The 21,745-nt window shown below is 37.0% G+C and overlaps 2 protein-coding genes across 14 annotated transcripts in view; both read left to right on the top strand.

Annotated features, from left to right (window-relative positions):
• CADPS2 (calcium dependent secretion activator 2) overlaps positions 1-21,745 on the top strand; it is a 613,932-nt gene that overhangs the window by 167,035 nt on the left and 425,152 nt on the right. The window lies entirely within an intron of this gene.
• RNF148 (ring finger protein 148) lies at positions 18,588-19,853 on the top strand. Its single transcript, XM_004484976.4, has one exon. The coding sequence runs from the start codon at positions 18,767-18,769 to the stop codon at positions 19,676-19,678; it is 912 nt and encodes a 303-aa protein (XP_004485033.3). The 5' UTR covers positions 18,588-18,766; the 3' UTR covers positions 19,679-19,853.

Here is a 21,745-nt window from a genome sequence, read left to right as displayed (position 1 = left end):
ATGGAGACAGATACATTGACCAGTGGAACCAAACTTCAGAATCGGGCCCTTGCATGTATGGTCAATACATGTGTGGTCAATGATTTTTGACTAGCCTGTCAAACCCTCACAGCTTGGGCAGAACAGTCCATTCCGCAAAATGATGCTGAGAGAACTGGATGTCTATGGCCGGAGGAAGCAAAGAGAACCTCGATCTCATATCTTATCCAAATATTAACTCAGGATGGATCAAAAACCTAAAAATAAAACCAAGAACCATGAAACTTCTAGCGGAAATTGTAGAAAAATGTCTTCAAGACCTGGTGGTAGGTGGTGGAGTCTTAATAAAGGTAGGGAAGGGACCAAGATGGACTGCTGATGTTTAATGTATGTAGAAGTTTTAATTAGTTTACTGTAAAAGTGTGGAAATGTAGAGAATGAATGGTGAAAATAGTAATAGCTAGTTTGTAAATAAGGATGTGGCTGAAAATGGTAGTCTAGGGATGTAAATGCCAATTGACAGAATGCTAGAGAATAATATGGGAACTGAATAGCACAGTAAACCAAGAGGTGGATGAGAGTTGTGGTTGATGGTACAGATGCAAAGGTGTCCTTTTTGAGCAGGAGCAGATGTATATCACTACTGCAGGGTGTTGGGAACGCATGAGAAGAATACAGCTGGAATGACCTATGGATTGTGGTTAGCAGTGATGGTATAATGTTCTTGCATCTATGCCAAAGATGTACTGTGTTGATAGTGAGCAGTGTGGAAAATGTGAGCCAAATGCATACTATGGACTTGGTAACAATCAGATGATATTATCTTATCTATAACATATGTTCCACCACAGTGTGATGTGTTGATAGAGCGGTGTTGTTTGGAAATTCTGCATATGTGCAATGACTGTTTTATAAGTTTACAACTTCGGTCATAAAAAATATATTAAAAAATGATAATGGGGTGTTTTGGGGGAAAAACACACCAACTGTAAGATAAGGACTATAATTAGTAGTAAGATTTTGACAATATTCTTTTGTAATTTGTAAAAAACACCTGACAACAATGCAAGGTGTTGATGGAGGGCTGATGTATAGGACCCCTGTATGATGTCATGCATGTTTGCTTTGTAAGTTCACAACTTTTACTATACACTTAATTGTTTATGTATGATCATATATAAATGATATAAAGATAATAGGGCGGGTTGAGGGAAAATACTTTGGTTAGTAGTAATATTTTGACAGTGCTCTTTAATCATTCGTTGAAAACGTTTAACAATGTAAGGTGTTGGTGGTAGGGTGAGTTATGAGAGTTCTGTATGATGTTATATATGTTTGCTTGTAAGTTCACAACTATTACTATACAGTTATTGTTTATGTATGTTTATGTGTGGGTGGTATGTTTCAATAAATTAATTAAAAACTTAGAGGGAGGACTTTGCTAGAGAGCTCTTCTGCCTAACACAGGAGCACCCATGCGCCAGCACGTGGGCCTGAGCTTGTGGTCATTCCTTCTCCCAGCTCACGCACTCTCTCCTCTTTAACGTGCCTCATTCATGCCTCTCAGACCCAATAGCCCATACTCTTTCCAGTTTGCTGCACTGACCCAAAGGGTTGCGGAATTCAAAAAAATGACATTTTATGATAAACACCTCAGCCATACACATAAGAGTTTATGTTACTTAGAGGACTGATTTTTTTTATATTAACAGTATAATAATAAAGTAAAAATAATAGAAACCACTTGTGTATCACTTGCTGTGTGCCAGGCCCTGATTTAAATGCGTTCCATTTATTTTTCTCAATATCTCCATGAGATGAGTGCTGCTCTTACCCTGATTTTACAAGTGAAAAAAACTTAGGTACATAAAAATTAAGTGACTAGCTCAAGATCACCTAGCTGATAAGTGTCAAATCCAAATCCAAGCAGTCTTGCTTCAGAGCTCAAGCTTTTAACTCTTCTGCGCCCCCTACCCCTCACACACTCTATCCTGCTGTCTTGGTGTCTTATTCTTTTCAAGAGGTATATAACAGGTACGTGTAGAGTCAGGTTGCCCCTGATATCTGAATTGATGTTTTACCTGCTACAGTGGAAACATTTATTATGCATTTTTGCTGCAACTGTGTTTGAATATGAGGGATTAAAATTAATTTGATTATTAAAATGTTTAGGGGTTTTAATGTCTTGTTATTTTGATCATTTAGTATTATTTTAATAAATATAATTTAAATATCAATTATACATTTTATTAATAAACTCAATAGATTATTTTTAATAATTTAGCATCAGTTTAAAATACTTGGAAAACACAGAAAAGTATAAGATTGATAATTTAGAGTGCACCATTCAGGAATAACTACTGTTAACCTGTCATAAATTGTTATTTCTTTATAGTGTTTTTATTTTTGAAATTACTGTTTCTTTTATACCCCACTTTTCCACAAAGACTTAAAACATCATTTCCCCCTCTTTGTTGCAAACCATTTATAAACATAGCACACAAAGTACAGTAGTGCTTTTTCATACTTTTGGGGAGGAAGACTCCATATTATTGGGTGTAGGTGTAATTATGCATAAGCGCATCTATGTTAGGATAAACTGTTGATGTGCTTATTCTGTAAAATGGGTATCTTCCTAGTACAGTTAACTGTACTAATTTCTCTAACCTCTACAATAAATGGAAGCCATAGCCTTATATCAACCAGCAGGCCCTTTGCCAAATATAGGCCAGAGAAATTTACATAGTCTCCATTTCATTGGCTGCTGAAAAAGCAAGGATTTTTATAGCATAATTTATTGTCATGAGAATTTGAGTAATTTTCCAATAGTACAAGGTTGATTCTGTTGGCTCGCTATCTCAAAATGGAAATATTATTTATATAGATAATGAAATTATGTGGGCTCTCTCATAAAGCTTGTAAATGAAATAAGATTAAGCATGTTAACATGCCACATTGGCTGACATATAAGTTTGAAATGGTAAATTTTTTTTTTTTTTAAATATTTATTTATTTATTTAATTTCCCCCCCTCCCCTGGTTGTCTGTTCTCGGTGTCTATTTGCTGCGTCTTGTTTCTTTGTCCGCTTCTGTTGTCGTCAGCGGCATGGGAAGTGTGGGCGGTGCCATTCCTGGGCAGGCTGCACTTTCTTTTCACGCTGGGCGGCTTTCCTCACGGGCGCACTCCTTGCGCGTGGGGCTCCCGCACGCGGGGGACACCCTTGCGTGGCATGGCACTCCTTGCGCGCATCAGCACTGCGCATGGGCAGCTCCACACGGGTCAAGGAGGCCCGGGGTTTGAACCGCGGACCTCCCATATGGTAGATGGACGCCCTAACCACTGGGCCAAAGTCCGTTTCCCTGAAATGGTAAATTTTTGGTTGACTCATATGAAAATGCCAACAATTGACATTTTTTACCTACCAAAAAGGAAAGCATATGGAAAATCTACTAGCACTCATAACAATAATATTAAATTCTATTTGATATCTCTAATGAGTGGTTTTATGTGTAGCAGTAGTCTTAAAAACATCTAGTTACCAGTTAGACTCTGGGCAATTCACTTTCAGGAACATCCTAGGAAGTGAATTACTTTTAAGATGTGAACTAGAAAACACCAGTTTTCTCATCTATATACTACTATGAAATGTCATCTTATATACTTATAATGTCTTAGACTTTATATATTGTGAAGACACATTTAAGAATATACATTTTAACAGCAGTTACATTATTTTCAGGTATTTTTAATTTTGTTTCAAATGACGTGTCCTCATCAAATTTAGAAATTATAATTCATAGTCTTATTTAATGACATTTTCATGTTTTCACTATGGTATGCTTATTGTCTTTAAAATAGTTTACTCTAGAATGACCCACAGTGACACCTTCAGTATGACAGTAATGTTTGTTTCATTTCCACTCAGCACTATTCAGTTTTCCACTGATTATGTATGTGAAATTGGAACAGACCATTACTCCAAATTAGGAGGGGACACAGCAGAATGTTTAGAAAACATTCTTTTATAGTTGCAGTCTCTTATTGCAAGAACTTTCCTTTTTGAGCAAGTCCTTTTTACTTCAAAATGATTTTTATGTGCTTTTATTTTTAAAATTAGAACAAATGGTTGCAGGAGGTAAATTTTCTCCCCCTCTCATAGTTTTTTTTTCCCCAAAAAAGCTTTTAATTTCTGCAAGATTTTGACAAAGCAGTAAGTGATGATTTTCTGCTTCCATGGTTTTTTTAAGACCACCTTGGAATACATTTAATCCATTAACACTGCTGAGATTTTAGCTTGACTATTGAGTTTTCTGTTCTAAAAATGTCATTATCACATAGAGGAATTTATTTGTTTTTGTTTTTTTTTAAGGATTTATTTTTTATTTATTTCTCTCCCCTTCCCCTGCTATTCCCCCCCTCAGTTGTCTGCTCTCTGTGTCCATTTGCAATGTGTTCTTCTGTGTGCATTTGTATTCTTGTCAGTGGCACTGAGAATCTGTGTCTCTTCATTGTGTCATCTTGCTGCATTGGCTCTCCATCAGCTCTCCGGGTGTGTGGTGCCACTCCTGGGCAGGCTGCACTTTTTTCACACTGGGCAGCTCTCCTTATGGGGTATACTCCTTGCATGTGGGGCTTCCCTACGCGGGGGACACCCCTGCGTGGCAGGGCACTCCTTGCGTGCATCAGCACTGTGCATGGGCCAGCTCCACATGGGTCAAGGAGGCCCTGGGTTTGAACTGTGGACCTCCCATGTGGTAGACGGACGCCCTAACCACTGAGCCAAGTCCACTGCCAACTCAACCTAATTTTGAAGCTTTTTATTTGTAATATTTTATTTGTAAGCTTTTATTTGTAATATTTCATTTAGCTATGAAAGTTGTTTATAACTTTTTCAGTTCCAAAGTAACTTCCATGTAGAAAAGTTAAGCAGTATCATCCGTAAGTCATTTGCAGCCTATATTCACTGTGAAAAAAAGGTTCTGTCACTTTTTAATACCAATGTATCTCACAATTTTTGTAAATTTGTCTACATGGTTTTTCCCAGTCAATGTTTTTGTTTACTTGTCCAAATTTTTGGAAGAACTTAATAAGAATTTATAGTCTGTTTTTATGTCTTTGTACCTTCAATTTACACATTTTTGAGGTTGCCAGACTGTTCAGGCATTGATACTAAATATATGTCATCTTTACTTGTTTGGTGGGACCAAACTGAGGAGAGAAGAAAACCTCTTAATTGGGTTCTGAAACGCCTATTTGGGAAATGAACTCAAAATGATAATGAAAGTGACAAATAATGCCAAATATGTTGAAAATAAGTTGGAAGATCAGATATACCCTGAATTCAAAAGCTTGAGTTTACAGAATAGATACCTTAGGGAAGATTATTTAGACAACAAAAAGAGCTTTTGTTTTGCTATTTAGTTCATTAAAAAGTCACTTTAAGTAACAAATGTTATTGGTACATTAAAGATTAGTCGTACTTAACATGTCACATGTGACAAAGATTGTCAACGTTTCGAATTTTAAAATAATCTTTGGTATGTAGAGTGAATTTATAATGAAGAGTTTTAGGACTAGAAAGCAACTTTAGAGATTATGTAATCTCCCCTTACTTGCCACCTGTCAACCCTGACCTTTTAGATGTGGAGACTAAGTCACTCAGTGTTGTGATTAGAGGCAGAGCTGAAGGGGGATATACTGAGGAGTATTTACTGTTTGTCATTATCTTCATATAAAAATAGTATATGCTCATTGTAAGAAACCCAAACACTTCAGAATGACTTAAAAAAGTTTGTTTTAAAAATTCAAGTTTAAAATTGGTTTTCAGTCCTATTCTTGACAAGTATTTAAAGCAGCAATAGCAAATTTTTTGGTTAGATTAATACATGGGGGAATAAAAGTGAAGTCCCACATATTATGGGAGAAGGGTAGTTAGAGGAAAATTTCTAATGACTAGTATCCAGATCAACTGAACAATATATTAAGAGTTATAGATGCAAATAATTGGATTAGCGCCAACAGCCAAACATGAATGGAATTAACCATAGTACACAGCTGTGGAGGAACAGTCATTAGAACTGAGTTTGTCCCCTGATATCTGGACCAGATGATTCTACGTTGTAGGGGGTGGGTTGGAGTGAGGAGGGGAGCTGTCTTGTGGATTGTTGGATGTTTACCAGCATCCCTGGCTTCTATGTGGCTTCTATCTTCTGGATTCCAATGGCACTCCACCTATTAGAACAACCAAAAATGTTTCCAGTCATGGATAAATGCCCTATGGGAGGTAAACTCCTCCCTGTCCCCCCTCCCCCCAGACACTGCATTAGAACACTCCATGCCCTGGACCTTCTACCTTTGACTCACTTCTCTAGTGATTTACCTGGCAGATGAAATTGGAGGGAGAAACCAGGTATGCCTGCCTTTCTCTTTGGAGTTTGCTGCTGGCTTGAGACCCCTTTACCATGGATTTTCTAGGCTATAAACTTTACAAGGGGGTGTTTCTATGGGAGTTGAAGGTATAGGTAGGATTTGTCTACAGTTTTGGCAGTGCTAGAAGAAGAGGAAGTTGGTCTGCCACGTGGAAGTTGGACCACCCCTCTTTTGGGTGGTCTGCAGCTTGAGGTGTGTTAGAACACTGAGGAATAAAGAAGTACAGGAATAAGGTCTTGGAGGCTGAAGCCATGTTATGTCAGGTTTTAGAAAAGTAATATTATATAGATATACCATATGATAGGTTATACCATCCCTCCAAATGGCAGCTTCAGTTCATAAAATAAATATTTATACAACAACGTGTATAAATAACCATGTTGAATGAGTAAATAACCTACAAATAAGCTCATATTTGTTCAGATCAGGTTTTGCCCTCAAGGAATTTGTTGGAAACTTATGATTTAAAAAAACGTTTTTTTTTTCAAAGCTTTCTGTATAAGATTATGAATAAAAGATTATGGCTATTTATTAAAATCTGAGGTAACAAATCATATGTATTAATGCTTCTATTAGGGTGAAGGATGAGTGACTATAAGCTTTGGTGTTTCCTTACTAGGAGCAGACCACATAAGGTTTTACTTTGGAGTTTTTCAGTGTATGTGATTTTTACAGTTGTGCATTTTGCTTTTTTTTCCTGCTGTGGATCATGCGAGAGGTTTTTCAGCAGAAAATTTTCACTATGGCAAATGAGTCCAGTTGACTTTACCCACAAAAAAACAGCAGCTTCTTCAAAGGCAAGACTACTCCTCTCCAGACCTTTCTCAGAGGAAAATGAGCCTCAGTTTGTACCACACATGGACCACACAGGTGGACTCAGAACACAGGCCTGGAATGACACTGGCATTGTCCTAGCCATAGGTGTATGGAAGAGAGAACCTGTCGTGTCGCTTAAGCATAAGCAGAACAATATTGACTGCTATTAAATTGCAAGGCACAGGCATCCTGGGAGCCAATTTGGATACGTGTGACGTGTCCACAGGCTCAAGTAAGCAGCTCACCAGGTTGGCTCTGGACAGAGAAACCTCCAGGAGGCAGTTACAAGGCCTAGTAGCCATCCATAACTGGAGACGTTGTTATTCCAGGTCACTAGAGAGAACTCACATGCAGGTCAGTACTGGGGGCATTAAAGAAGAAATAGAAGTTAAGGAGTTTTATATGAAATGGAAGGGATCAAGAACCATAAATAAAACCTAATTAACTGGGGTAGTCACCACTGCAAAGTAGGAAGCAGTGTCTCAGATGCCATTAAAAAAAAGGAGACTATAGACATGGATGGAGTACCATTACCACCCAGATATAATTTCATAGTGACAAAATTAGCCTCTCGATGGGAATGTTGAGGTTCGCAGGATATAGATTCAGGACAATTGACATCAACTGACTAGGATTGAATTTTTGTTTCTCTCTTTACCCTTTTAAACTTCTATTTCTGAGTCTCTGCATCTCTGCCAAGGTTTTTGCTGAATAAAATTTACCTGGGATAATTGCTCCGATGCTGCCTGAGTCTGGATATTTAATTCTGCAGGTTGTAGACTTTTAGAATAAACCTATGGGAAATGGAAAGAAGAGGATATGATAAAATAAACATTCCTATTTGTCCACATTCTTTTTAACTCTTACTATTTTTGTTGTTTTAATAGTGTGTGTAAAGTGGTATCTCGTGATTATGATTTGCATTTCTCTTATTACCGATGATGTGAGCATCTTTTCATGTGCTTATTAGGCATTTGTCCATCTTCTTTGGAGAAATGCCTGTTTAAGTCCTTTGCCCATGTTTTAATTGGGCTGTCTTTTGTTCTTGAGTTGTAGCAGGTTTTTAAAAAATATTCTAGATGTTAAATCCTTATCAGATAAATGGTTCGCAATTAATTTCTTCAATTTTATAGGTTGCCTTTTCATTATCCTGATAACATCCTTTGACAAAAACAAAAGTTTTTAATTTTGGTGAAGTCCATTTAATCTACTTGTTTCCTGTGCTTTTGTTGTCATATGTAAGAAATCACTGCCAGATCATGGTTATAAATGTTTCCCCTGGAAACACAAAACTTTATGTAGCTATACTGGGGGGAGTGGAAATCATCACAGCTACTTTGGAGAGTAACTGGAGATATCTGTTCAGCTTGAAGATGCCTAATGCCTGTATCCCAGAACTTGAACTTCCAGGAATATACTTCAGAGGAACTCCAGCACACAGTGAATGCTATGCAACAATGTCCGTTGAAACACTTCTAAAATATTAAAGTAGTGATAAAAGCCCAAATATACTTCAGCAAATAAGGAATAAAGTTTGGCATGGTCATATAACAGAATGTCATAGAGTAAAGCAAATGAATAAGAGCAAATCTCAAAGGTGGTGAACTAAGAGGCAAGATGCAGAAAGATTTATACAGGATTGTAGAATAGTCTAAGCATTAAAAACCTTCATAGGAATAATGCATTCAGGATAGGTTTATCTCTGAACTGTGGAAGGATTATTGGATTGGGGTTGATATAGGAGCCTTCAAAAGCATCTGCAATTATTTTTCCTTTAAAAACTATACACATAAAGAAAATATGCAAAAGAGCGAAGAGTCATTAAAATTGGGTGATGGATACAGGAGCAAACATAATCCCAGTAATTTGGTTGATTCTTCTATAGTTAGTCTCTAGATTTTTTTAATGAAGTTGAAGAATAAAATAGGTGTGTAGATAACTGGCAAAATGAACAGTGCTCCAAATGTTACAGATGGAATGGTAGCTGGTACATGATAGAAAACTCCAACAGTACATTTCCTACATTCAGTCAAGGGTTTATATCCCACCCTTCACCCCCCACCACCCAAAAAGGAATTACCTCATCATTGAAAAAGTTGCTTCTTGTAGAATTATGGAAAATATTATGCATGTGGACCTAGTTTATAATAAACAAAGGTAATTGGCTATAAGACATTCATATAGACATTAGGGTCAAAACCTGGTTCCACCACTTACCTAGCTGTATGATGGTTAACGAATTACTTTCTCATTTCAGTTTTATTTAAGATGAAGATTTTAATAGTATCCACTTTGTTGTTGTATTGTCAGAATTAAATGAGAAAATACATAAAGTCTTAACACCAAGCCAGCAGTAAATACTGAAATTGAAGCTGGTATTATTATTATGAATAGCAATAGTACTACAAGTTACTATTATTACAAGAAAATTTGTAGATATTATAGGTGAAAGATTAGTACAGATTGTACAAACACTATACTAATCACCTTGAGTGTAAATAGGTTTATACCTGTGTATGGCATTGGGTTTTATTCTAGTTTGCCCTTAATCTGTGCCTCACACCTAATAAATCATTTTGCAGATATATGTTTTTGTTGAAATATAAACATAAAAAAGCAGATTTGGGGTAGCTCCTTTTTACCAATTTACCAGGGATTCTTTCTACAATTTTTTCACCTACTACTTATTTGATGCTATTAAATAATAGAAGAGAGGAAAGTATTAAAGAGAAGAAAGATGAAAGTTATTATTAAAGAATTTAAAATGCAAAAGTATGTAAAGAAGCAAAAATCAAGCTAAGTAATTTTCTTAATGGAAGCAATTCACAATTTGTAGAGAGGATAGAAACAATACTATGTCCTTCGTTTTCTTTTAGATAAAGAGATTGTCACTTACATGTCTGTCAATATTTTTGGAGTAACCATATCATCTGTCCTCTTCATTTTTATAGAATATCAATCATTGATTTAGTTTTCCCACCTTTATAGTATCTGCTAATAGAATCTTGTCAGTTAAATAGGTATGAATTAAACACTTTTGCTTTCTGTCATGATCACAGTGTCCTCTTTTCCCTAAAATTTTTATTAAATATTGAGTCATTGTTGACATAAATGTTCGTACAGTTTGTCATGGGTTAATAATGTAACAATTTTTGAAATAAGTACATTTGTCAGCACTTTGATAATTATCATTCCAGGGGAGCTAATCAAAAGCCCTTCTTTGTTTTACTCTTTTCCTTTTATGGGAAGTCTGTAGATGTAGGAGAATGAAAAAGACCTTTGGTTTGCTGTTGGAATATACTATACAACAGTGACTATAATATTCATTATCAGCAAACTCTATAACTATGCATATACATCCTTTATGAATCATGAAATATTTTGTCCCTAATGGGCGATCACAACTGTTTTCTGGAGTTGTTTAATAAGCACGTATGTAATAGGTCACTAGTCTTCAAGACTGAATGTTATGCAGAAAAGTGATGCCAAATGTTCTCTCTCAACAGAGATTTCCTTGGAATTATAAGATTAAGAAACCACTTAATGACCTTGGTGTCTATTTTATCTGGTAAAATAAGGGAATAAGATCCTGATTTAAAGATAGTAAAGATGTTGATATTGTTGGTTATTGTCTCTCAGTCTGTGTGTGAGCCAGGACTGGTCTAAGTGCCTTAAATGCTATCCCTTGTACATTTATTCCTCATAAGAGTCCTAAGAAATCAGTACTGTTATTATTCCTGTTTTACAGATAAGAAAACTAAGGCTTATCAAGTTAATAAACAACCAGCCCAAGGTTGCAGAGCTAGTAAATGGTAGACACATGACTCAAACCCAGGTGGTTTGACTTCAGAATTAATTAAATCTGTGAAATTTAACTATTTCTATTACTAGTAAAACTAAGGAAACTAGCTTTTCATGGAAAATGTACAACAAAGATCAGTTTTTAAATATCAAATTTTAAAGTACCATTGAAGTCTGAATCAAGGAAACTTGATTTTAAATGAATGTGCTGCTTATGCATATTTAAGATAGCATATGAAATATTAAAGGAAAGTGGTACCTTAGAATGCAGAGCTGTGTGTGAATAAACTGCCCATTTTGAGAAAGGGTGTACTGATTCACCTTTTATACTTCTCTGGAAGGTTTTAGGGGATTGTGACATTTGACTGGGTGTTGGCATGGTATACTAGCCAAAGAGGTGCTGATGCAAAATACCAGAAGTCCGTTGGCTTGTATAAAGGGTATTTATTTGGGGTAGGAGCTTACAGATACCAAGCCATAAAGCATAGGTTACTTCTCTCACCAAAGTCTATTTCCACGAATTGGAGCAAGATGGCTGCCGACGTCTGCCAGGTTTCAGGCCTTCTGGGTTCGTCTCTTCTCAGGTCTTGCTTCTCTCTGGGCTCCGGTCCTCTGTTTTCTCCACAAAGTCAGCTGTAGACTATGAGGCTGTCTAGGCTTTGCCTCTCTCTACAAGGTCAGCTGTAGACTATCTAGGGTAATGGCTCTGTCTCCCTCTCCCCAGGGTTTCTGCCTTGTCTAAGGAACCATCTTTACTCCTCTGTATTCTTCTCCTGGCTCAGGTTCTTTCTTCCTGGGACTTGCTTCTCTTTCCTTTCTTCTGGGCCTGGGGCTCCAGCTCAAGACTCCAGCATCAGATTCCAACATTGAAACTCCAACATCCAAATCTCCCAACTCTGTCCTTTGCCATGTCTTTTATCTATGAGTCCCCACCCACGAAATGGTGGGGACTCAACACTCTATGGGGCCCAGTCAAAGTCCTAATCATAATTTAATCATGGCCAGGTACAGACCAGTTTACAAATATAATCCAGTATCTATTTTTGGAATTCATAACTCTGTCAAACTGCTACAGATGGGAATAGAAGGCATTCCAGTTTGGAGAGAAGGTTGGTTGCCGTCAGAATGTTTTATTTCAATCATTGGTGCTGATATGCAATTAGGTCTTTCTTTGTTGTACTGAAGTATATATAGTCTGATATTTCCTCTTCATAATGAGCATGTTGGGCTTATGACTAGGTCATTATATATATGTTATGGACATATATAATTTATCATATATACTGTGTATTATAAAATTTAAGATATTAAAGATAAATGAGATATTAAATGAGGATTATATTGTATTATATGTAATTTATATTATGTATCATATACTATATATAATTTAATATATTAATGATAACTTAAATGAGGATTTATAGCCCAGTAGAGTTTGCTTATATATGAGAAATAGTTGTTACCTGATGACTGCGTATCATTCCATTTTTCAGATACAGAGATGTAGATGGAATTTGTTCTTGACTTTTGGAGAGAAAATGTTAAGACAGATGGCCTCTGATCCTGTGATATTAAATAAGCCCTTTTCTGGACAACTGTTGTCAAAGTAATTGTAGCTGAGGGAAGACTTGACAAATCATTGCCCATTCTATTTATTAAATGGGTAGCTACATAAAGCAGAGGTTGCAAAAGCTACTGATATATCTTAATAATTTGAAGAATAAGCGTGTTGAAAAACCAAACATTCTTTGAGAACCACAACCAAGTTTTATTCTGCTATTATAGGGCAAGAGGGAGGAAATGGAATTTTAAAAAAGAATCTGACAAGACCACTCCCCTCAAGACATTCTAGACTATGTGTAATACATAGACAAACAAGTAAGTATTTAACTGTAAATAATAAATGACAGTTAAATTAAGAGCAAAAATAACGTAATAGAATCAGGTTGTTTTGGCTGGGAGATTGAGTGGGAGCTTCGGATCAGTCTTAAAGGATGAGAAGAATGTTAATGGATGGAAAATGGAAGAAAAATGCTTTATAGAGTTGGGAAGTGAAGGAAAGGCCCATTTATTGAACATCTACCATGATAGCATAGTGATTTACAAATAAATGTGCAATGCCGTCTAATACTGCCATGGCCATGAGAGTCAGGCATTACTTCCTCTTCTTCCAGTTGAGAAAATTGAGACTCTGAGTTATTAACCTTGCACAGCTGGTGGATTGCAGATTCTGGATTTCATTGTAGATCTGCCACATATTCATGTGCTTCAGTATGCTATTTTGCTAGTGTAGGATACAATATTCATGTTTTCCTTCTCTGCTGCCTTCCAGGAGGAATTAAATTACTAATAAATGAGAAAGGTTTGGAATCTGTGAATTGGAAAAATGTAAGAGATCTAGATGGGAAAATCTTCTTAATAATCTCTGACCTGTTATATCTAACTCCTTACTCATTGTTAACTGAGTTCCATGAAATTGGGCTTAGGTAGACAAAGCTTATGCAAACTTCCAGTGACTGCTTATGGTTTAGGAAGATCTAGAACTGTTTTAGGGTTTTAGGACAATTTTGAAATGACAGGGCTCCGAAAGTGGCCTCCATACCCATTTGATCTTCATTCTTGGCTCTTACAGGAGAAGTAAACAAATTCTTGTGGTTATTTGAAGATTTTGATTGGATTTTTTCTTAATTCTTTTTTGAGCTTGTTGCCTACTTTCAACCATTTCAAACATAAATGCAGTCTAAGTGGCCAGGTTCATTATTAAAATATATTTAATCCTAGGATCAAAGATAATGATTCCACCAAATACTCTCCTTGATCTTGTGTTCACTTAAGGATGTTTAGTCCCTCTTTCTGTCCCTCTTATATTCAAATGGAAGGGCTCCAGTGAGTTTTTCTGTTACTCCCTTGACTGGTATTAATGAGTTTCTACTCTGTTGATTATGATTCTTTTAACTTGGTAGATTGAATAAGAGGATGAAATAATTTTTTCAATTTAATATTCAGTTATATAGACCTTGGCTTAAATTAAGAATGTAGAAAAGAGTGTAATTTATGAAGGTTGATTTATACCCATTAAAATTAAAGGACTTTAGTCATGTTCCTAATGCTCATTTATCTTTCCTTTCTGGTATGACTATAATAAATTTTCATACCTCTTAAATCTCTAGAGGAATTAAAAGTTGGACTCTGCACATATTAACGCTATATATTTTTACTGAAATGATTACTGTTATGAAAATGAAACTAGGTAGGTAAAAAATTGTATGATTAATATTACAGGTTAGATTACAAAGAATAATGATGTTGTAAATTTGATTCAGTCTTCACTGAGAACCTATGATGTGCCAAAAACTGTGCTAGAAACTGGGTATTAAAGAAAAAAAACTGAGATTAAGGTTTAATTCCAACCTTTAGGGAGAATAATACTCCCTTTAGGGAGAAGATACTTTTGTAGAGGGTATTTTGTCAGCTACTCTTGCATAATAAACTATCCTAAAACTCGGTGGCTTCGAACAGTAAGTGTCTGATATTATTCAGATATTTATAGATCAGCTGTACAGTTCTTCAGGTCTTTGCAAGGCTTACTTTTGTGTCGTTGGTCACCATTGGAAGGTATAGGCAGCTCTGGTACCTCTGTCGTGCTTTCTCACTTGTTACAGGCTACCTGTCTGTAGGTTAATCTAGGGTGGCCATGGCTAGGACAGTCTAGCTGTCTGTCTGACAGCCTTTATCAGATAAGCCTTGTTCTCTTGGTGGCAGGACTCCAAGACAGAGAGAGAAGAATGCAAGGTAATTGAGGATTAGGCTTGGAGTTGGCATACCATCACTTGCACTGTACTCTATTGGTCAAGTCTTCTCTATTCAAGAGGTGTGGAAATAAATACCGCGTCTTTGTGAGAGTAACTGCTAAATCATATTGCAAGGGAACAGAGATGCAGGGAGGGAAGTAGGTGGGCCAATTTGCAACCACTGTATCATAGGAACAGTTTTGTAGAAGGGACAAAATCTGTAGAAGGTACTATGTACTGACAGTTGGAATAGGAGCACAGGACACTATAAGCTATTTGAATTAAAGAAGCACAAATTTCAGGTCTGACAATAGTAGAAAATAAGCTGGATTGATGGAAGGACAACCAGACTGGATAGGTTTGTATGCCATTGCTAGGAGCTTGGATGTTATCCTTTGTATAGAGGGAGGTATGTAAGCAACCAGAAATGCAAGCATCAAGTTCAATACTTTTTTCTGTAGTTTGGATCTGGCAACAGAGTGAATTTGAGGTGAACGAAACTGGGTTAGGGAGATCAGATGATGCTATTGTGAAATTCTAGACTATGGAAATGATTATAAAAGCCAGAACTAAAACAGTGGAAAGTATTCATCCATGAATACTCATTCAAACAAACCCTTCTGAGCCAGGCACTCTGTTATGTGTTGAGAAACATCAATGAGTATGCCCTTTCTTTTAGATATTAAAGGCTTCATGGAGTTAGAAACCCTTACACAAGTGTGTAATGTAGCAAAAACTTATGTAGCAACTGCAGGCTGCAATAACAATCCAAATCAATGCTGACTCTGACAACCCAGAGTTAGGCCAGGCTCTGAAGGTTACGTGCAATCCTCTGGAAAATTGTTCTTCAGGTACCAGAAAATTGTTCTTCAGGCAATTTTTGGGACCCAGGCTACCTGTATCTCTGACCAAGTACCTACAAATTTAGGGTTCTTGCCAACTCCTTGGATTTAATAATTTGCTAGAATGACTCACAGAGCTCACTGAAAGAGTTATGCTTATTATTATCATTTTATTATAGTAAAAGGAAACAAGTGTGAGGTCTGGGAGGGTCTCAAATGCAAGCTTTCATGTCCTTTCATCACACAGAGATGTATCTTCTCAATCATGGAAGCTCACTGGGGCTTTGAGTGTCCCAAGTGCATATGTGGTTTCATTACATAGGCATGTTACAGAATCAATGTCCACAAAGATGAACTCACTCTGTAGCTCCCTTCCCTTCCCAGAGGTTGGGGAAGTGGACTGATATGATCTGGTTCAAAGCCACAATCCCCTAATCAAATGGTGGTTCTTTCTGGTATGGCCAGTCCCCACCCCAAGGCTGCAGATTTGGTGGTCCCTCCATGTCATCCCCTTAGCATGTGTACTAACAGACCACGAAGAAAAGACACTCCTATCACAGGAAATTCCAAAGATCCAGAGTTTGCTTCCTCAGGCACTGAGATTGAAGACCAATTGGGGTGGGGAGGTAAATCCTGTAGTAAAATTCTGGACTATGGGAATGGTTATAAAGGTCAGAACTAAAGCAGTGCAAAGTATTCCTCTAAGTGTAGTAAACCTGATCATGTTGAGCATCGATTCAAACTCTTTTGAGCTAGGCACTGTTATGTATTACCTTTCTTTAATACCACCAAGGCCTCACTGGAGTTTAGAAACTCTTACACAAGTTAAATTTTCCTTGTAGATCCCAGCATTTCCTAAGGTACCTAGACAAATGAATAAGAATAATAGTCCTGGCTTACATAGCTAAGAAATAATGGTTGGTAAGTGATTTAAAATGTGCTATCTCTCCTATGGCTGTTTTTCCCCCTTTAATATACTTAATTTCCAGAGTTGCAAGTAGTCATGAAAGTTATTACGTTGGATAACATAAATAATAATAAACGAACATTTTGAGTAAAGTTCATGATTTTCTGTCTACATAATGGCCTGCCTGGATCCCATTCCCATTCTCTCTTCTATCTTGGCAGTTGAACTTCTTTTCCTAAATCCAAAATTTGTTACCACCTTGGTAGCAGAACCTAGACCAAGGCTGTGTAAATACTCAGAAACCTTCTCCTAGAAGCTTCTGGGTTCAGTTATCAATTAGACCTGGGTCTGATCCCACCCGCTCTTTGCCTCAGCTCCTGTTAGGGAGTTTTTATCTTCCTGAGACCCCATCCTCAGTAACTGTTGCCTTATTTCTCCAGTGCTGACTCTGCCTATGTGAACCTCTTCATGAGCTGCTGGCACCTCTAAGGATCTTGAACTCAGTTAAGAACTTTCTGATGATATCTAGTCTAGTCTGACTAGACTTTCTCTTTTCTCCTACTCTACTCCATCACCTTCTTCAGGTAGACATATCTCTTGTTTGGAATATACTTTAAAAATTCAGTTTCACAAATACTTGTTGCCAAGCTAACAATCCTCTTACTGTGCTCCCATTGTTACCAAGCAAGAGCTCGCTTCCTGACACACACAGAGTCCAATCATATGACACTGGGATTTTGAGAAAAGAAAGGGCACCAACCTTAGATTAGAGAGCCAGGCATACCTCTCTAAGAAAATGATATTTAGTCTGATATGTAATATTTATTTTTCCCCACCTCCAGTCCATTTTCCTCATGAAGCAAAGTGTACTTTTAAAAAGGACACATTTTGAAACGTGTTTAAATCACTCCCCTCCCCCTTTGAATGCTTTGGTATCTTTCTCTTGTACTGGGGTCATAATCCAAAATCCGTATTCCATCGTTTACGACCCTGAATGCTGTGATTTCTGTTTGTCTTTCCTCCTTCATCACCCTTAGTTCTCCCTCACTTCCTCTGCTATAAGTAAACTCATTTTCTTTCAGATCCTGTAACTTGACATGTTTCTTCCCATCTTAAGGTCTTGAAACAGCTATTTCTTCTGCCTGAAAATTTCTTACCCCATTCTTTGCTGGATTAACTTGATTTATCTTTCAAATATTGGGCTAAATATAATTTTCTTAGAGCAGTATTCCTTGTTCCTTAATCTAAATTTTGCCCTCTTTCACATTTATTCTTTCTCTTGGCATTCTGTGCTTTCCCTTCATAGCCCTTTTCATGATTTGCAGTTATATAAGTGGGTTTGTTTGATATTTGCTCTCACTAGATAATAAACTCCCCAAGAATGAGATTATGTCTGATTTTCTTTATTTAATGTATGCCCTACACTTACCATTTGTCATATATATAGTGGATTCTCAGCAGGTATTTCAAAGAATAAAGTTGAATTCACCTTGTAAAAGAGCAGTATATCAAGGCAACAAGGTTAAGTTTATCCTTAATTTTCCTTGGTTTGAATCTTTAAGCCTGGCTTAAGCATTTAATGTTTGACAAGATTAGCATGATTTGCTCCGGCTTCCAACAGAATGGCAATTGGGTGGCATGGACTCATATAGGAGAGCAAGTGACTGGCCAGATATGGGCACTCATTCATGAGTGGTTTCTATATTTGACTTATAGATAGAAAAACAAATAATTTGATGTGGTTATTGGTGTTTTCAATTTGTCACATAATAGGAAAGAAATTCAGGACTTTAAAAAAAAAAGCCTTATCTATTGTTTACTTTAGAGTTTATTCAAATTTTTATATACCATGAGTCAGTGCTTAGTAGCTTTTTAGCCAATAGGATTTCAGTATTCAGTGCACTAATATAAACTCTTGGATTGGTTTAACCACCTCTGATGTCACAATTTCCCCATTAGGAAGTCATAATTTTCATGAAATCACATTGTACTAATAATAACCCTTGCTGTTTTCTTTCACTATAAGAAAGATAAACTACCCAAAATAAAAATGCTGGACAGAGCAAGATACCTTTGATCCACGTAGACCTTTTCCATTTATGTGCTTTATCTACTGCCAACAATTAGCCAGCTTCTTTACTTTCTTTTCAATTGATGTTGTTTTGTTTTTCATGTTTTTTAGTTAATAGATAAATGGAGGAATGAACCTACTTATGATTTATCCTTCAACTCATAGTTCTGTTTCATCTGGACTATTGAGACTTAGCATCTTTCTACTGCTTAGCCTTCCTGACTCAAAAGGAAAAGCAATTTGGACAGCCCACCTGAATATAACATTTCAGGTGGGAAATCGGATTATATCAGAATTAGGAGAGAGTGGAGTGTTCGGGAATCATTCTCCTCTGGAAAGGGTGTCTGGTGTGGTGGTACTTCCTGAAGGATGGAATCAGAACGCTTGTAATCCTATGACCAATTTCAGCAGGCCTGAGCAGGCAGACTCTTGGCTGGCCCTCATTGAACGGGGAGGCTGTACCTTTACACATAAAATCAATGTGGCGGCAGAGAAGGGAGCAAATGGGGTGATCATCTATAACTATCCAGGTACGGGCAACAAAGTATTTCCTATGTCTCACCAGGGAACAGAAAATATAGTGGCAGTGATGATAGGCAACTTGAAAGGCATGGAACTTTTGCACTTGATTCAGAAAGGAGTCTATGTAACGATCATAATTGAAGTAGGGAGAATGCACATGCCATGGCTGAGCCATTATGTCATGTCTTTGTTTACATTCCTGGCTGCCACAATTGCCTACCTCTTCTTGTATTGTGCCTGGAGACCTAGAGTGCCCAATTCTTCCACCCGGAGACGAAGACAGATAAAGGCAGATGTGAAGAAAGCTATTGGTCAGCTTCAACTGCGAGTGCTCGAAGAAGGGGATAAGGAACTAGATCCAGATGAAGACAATTGTGTTGTTTGCTTTGACATATATAAACCCCAAGATGTAGTGCGAATTTTAACTTGCAAACACTTTTTCCATAAGGCTTGCATTGACCCCTGGCTTTTAGCCCATAGGACATGCCCCATGTGCAAGTGTGACATTCTGAAGACTTAAGAAACTCAGAATCTTGTGAAGACAACTGAGTTTTTCCAAAGGTTAAAATAATGCAATTCTCTTATAGCACTTGATGTGGAGAGAAAATTCAGTCTCAGCTTCTCTACCCAAGTACTGAAGAGAGTGAAATTCGTGTTTTAAAAATAAAACTCCATACCATGCCCAGCTATTTGAACTTGTTGTTTTTCTAATCATTTTTTATTATTATATATTACATTCTTAGCCCTTATTCAAATAGTAATGTTAGTATATGTTAAAAATAATAGTTTTTATCCTCAAATTACAGTGATAGGACATTGTTGCTGCAAAGAATTAGTCATAATATTTTAATTTTTCAAACACTAATTTTTCTACTTTGCTTCCATATTGTGCTAAATTTTTCACAGCTAATAATTTATATATCTGATCAATAAACTATTCTAGGATTAGATATTGATTCAGTTCTCTGTGGTTAATTACTTTTATTAATACCCAGAATTTTCAGGAGATCCAGTTTCCAGAGCTACAGATTAGGTAGGTAATATGTTCTAAATAATTCTTTTAGATGGTAGTAGTTTGAGTATTTCATTAAAAATATTTTAAAATATTATGGCCCTCATTTAGGGAAGCACTATATAAATTCACCTTTGTTTACTAGAGCCCTTTAAATCCTAGCATGGTGAATCAGCTATGGTGGCAGATTTCCCTTCTGGACGTGTCTGTAGTAAACCTGAAATCAGTGGTAAGTGTTTTTCTGGGGCATTATGACAACAGTGAAAGAGCAGAGCTGAAATTTTGTTCAATTGTCTTTCCAATTTTCTATTTTGCCTTATTTTATCACTTTCTCTTTTCTAGTAGATGAATAAAGATAGTGTACCAACGAGAGGTTGAAAGAATTGGGTTTTGTTGTTTTGTGGAAAGTCTTTTTATGGATGGTGTGCTCAACCATTGATTTCCAACTTGGACGCACTTTGTGAATGTATACACTTATGTATTACACTTGTTTTAAACGATGGAAAAAAGAAAAGGGAGTTTTATGGAAAGGAAATCAGATTAATGGACTTTGAAAGAGAAAATCAACCACTGTAAGCTGAAGGATTCTCCTAATTGTCTTTTTTTTTTTTTTAAAGATTTATTTATTCCCCCCAACCCCGGTTGTCTGTTCTTTGTGTCTATTTGCTGCGTCGTCTTTGTCCGCTTCTGCTATTGTCAGCGGCACAGGAATCTGTGTTTCTTTTTGTTGCGTCATCTTGTTGTGTCAGCTCTCCGTGTGTGTGACACCATTCCTGGGCAGGCTGCACTTTCTTTCGTGCTGGGTGGCTCTCCTTATGGGGTGCACTCCTTGCGTGTGGGGCTCCCCTACGCGGGGGACACTCCTGCGTGGCAGAGAACTCCTTGCGCGCATCAGCACTGTGCATGGGCCAGCTCCACACGGGTCAAGGAGGCCTTGGATTTGAACCGCGGACCTCCCATGTGGTAGATGGACGCCCTAACCACTGGGCCAAGTCCGCTTCCCTGTCTTTTATTTTCATGCCACTTTTTTTTTGGGTCCATAGTGTCCTTTTCTCCTTCCCCTCCCCCGGTTACCATGCTTTAACCTTAAAATCATTGATTCACATTTCTTAAGTAGTTCCAGCCCTCTTAGTGCCTGTGAGACCAAAGAAAGGAGTCTCTTAGCACCACCTACATAAAATGCCAGAGACATTTATGCTTAGTCAAATTACTGGTGAAAAAAAGCCATGGAACTATGCTACTAGGATAGCATATCTTAGCAGCAAGTGGCTGCCCATGTTTAAGAGTTTATAAGCCATTCTTTGGCTTTGAAGTCATATTGTGCATTGACATCAGCAAAGCAAAAATCTAGGTAGACTCAATGGTGTATGTAAGAGTTTTCTACCAGGGGTGTTTGAGTTTAGTAAAAATTTTGTTAAAAGCATCAATTTGTGATCTTTAACAGTTGTCATTATTGATAGTTAACTAAGTGGAGACCTTATAGATTTCGTTTTTAAAAATCAGTGACTTCATTTTGTTTTAAATTCTACTAATATTACTATATTTTATCCCACACTCTTCCTCCACTTCCCTGAA

Source organism: Dasypus novemcinctus, chromosome 5 (assembly GCF_030445035.2).
Source record: "Dasypus novemcinctus isolate mDasNov1 chromosome 5, mDasNov1.1.hap2, whole genome shotgun sequence".
Taxonomy (NCBI): domain Eukaryota; kingdom Metazoa; phylum Chordata; class Mammalia; order Cingulata; family Dasypodidae; genus Dasypus; species Dasypus novemcinctus.
This window is presented reverse-complemented; position numbering and strand designations above follow the sequence as displayed.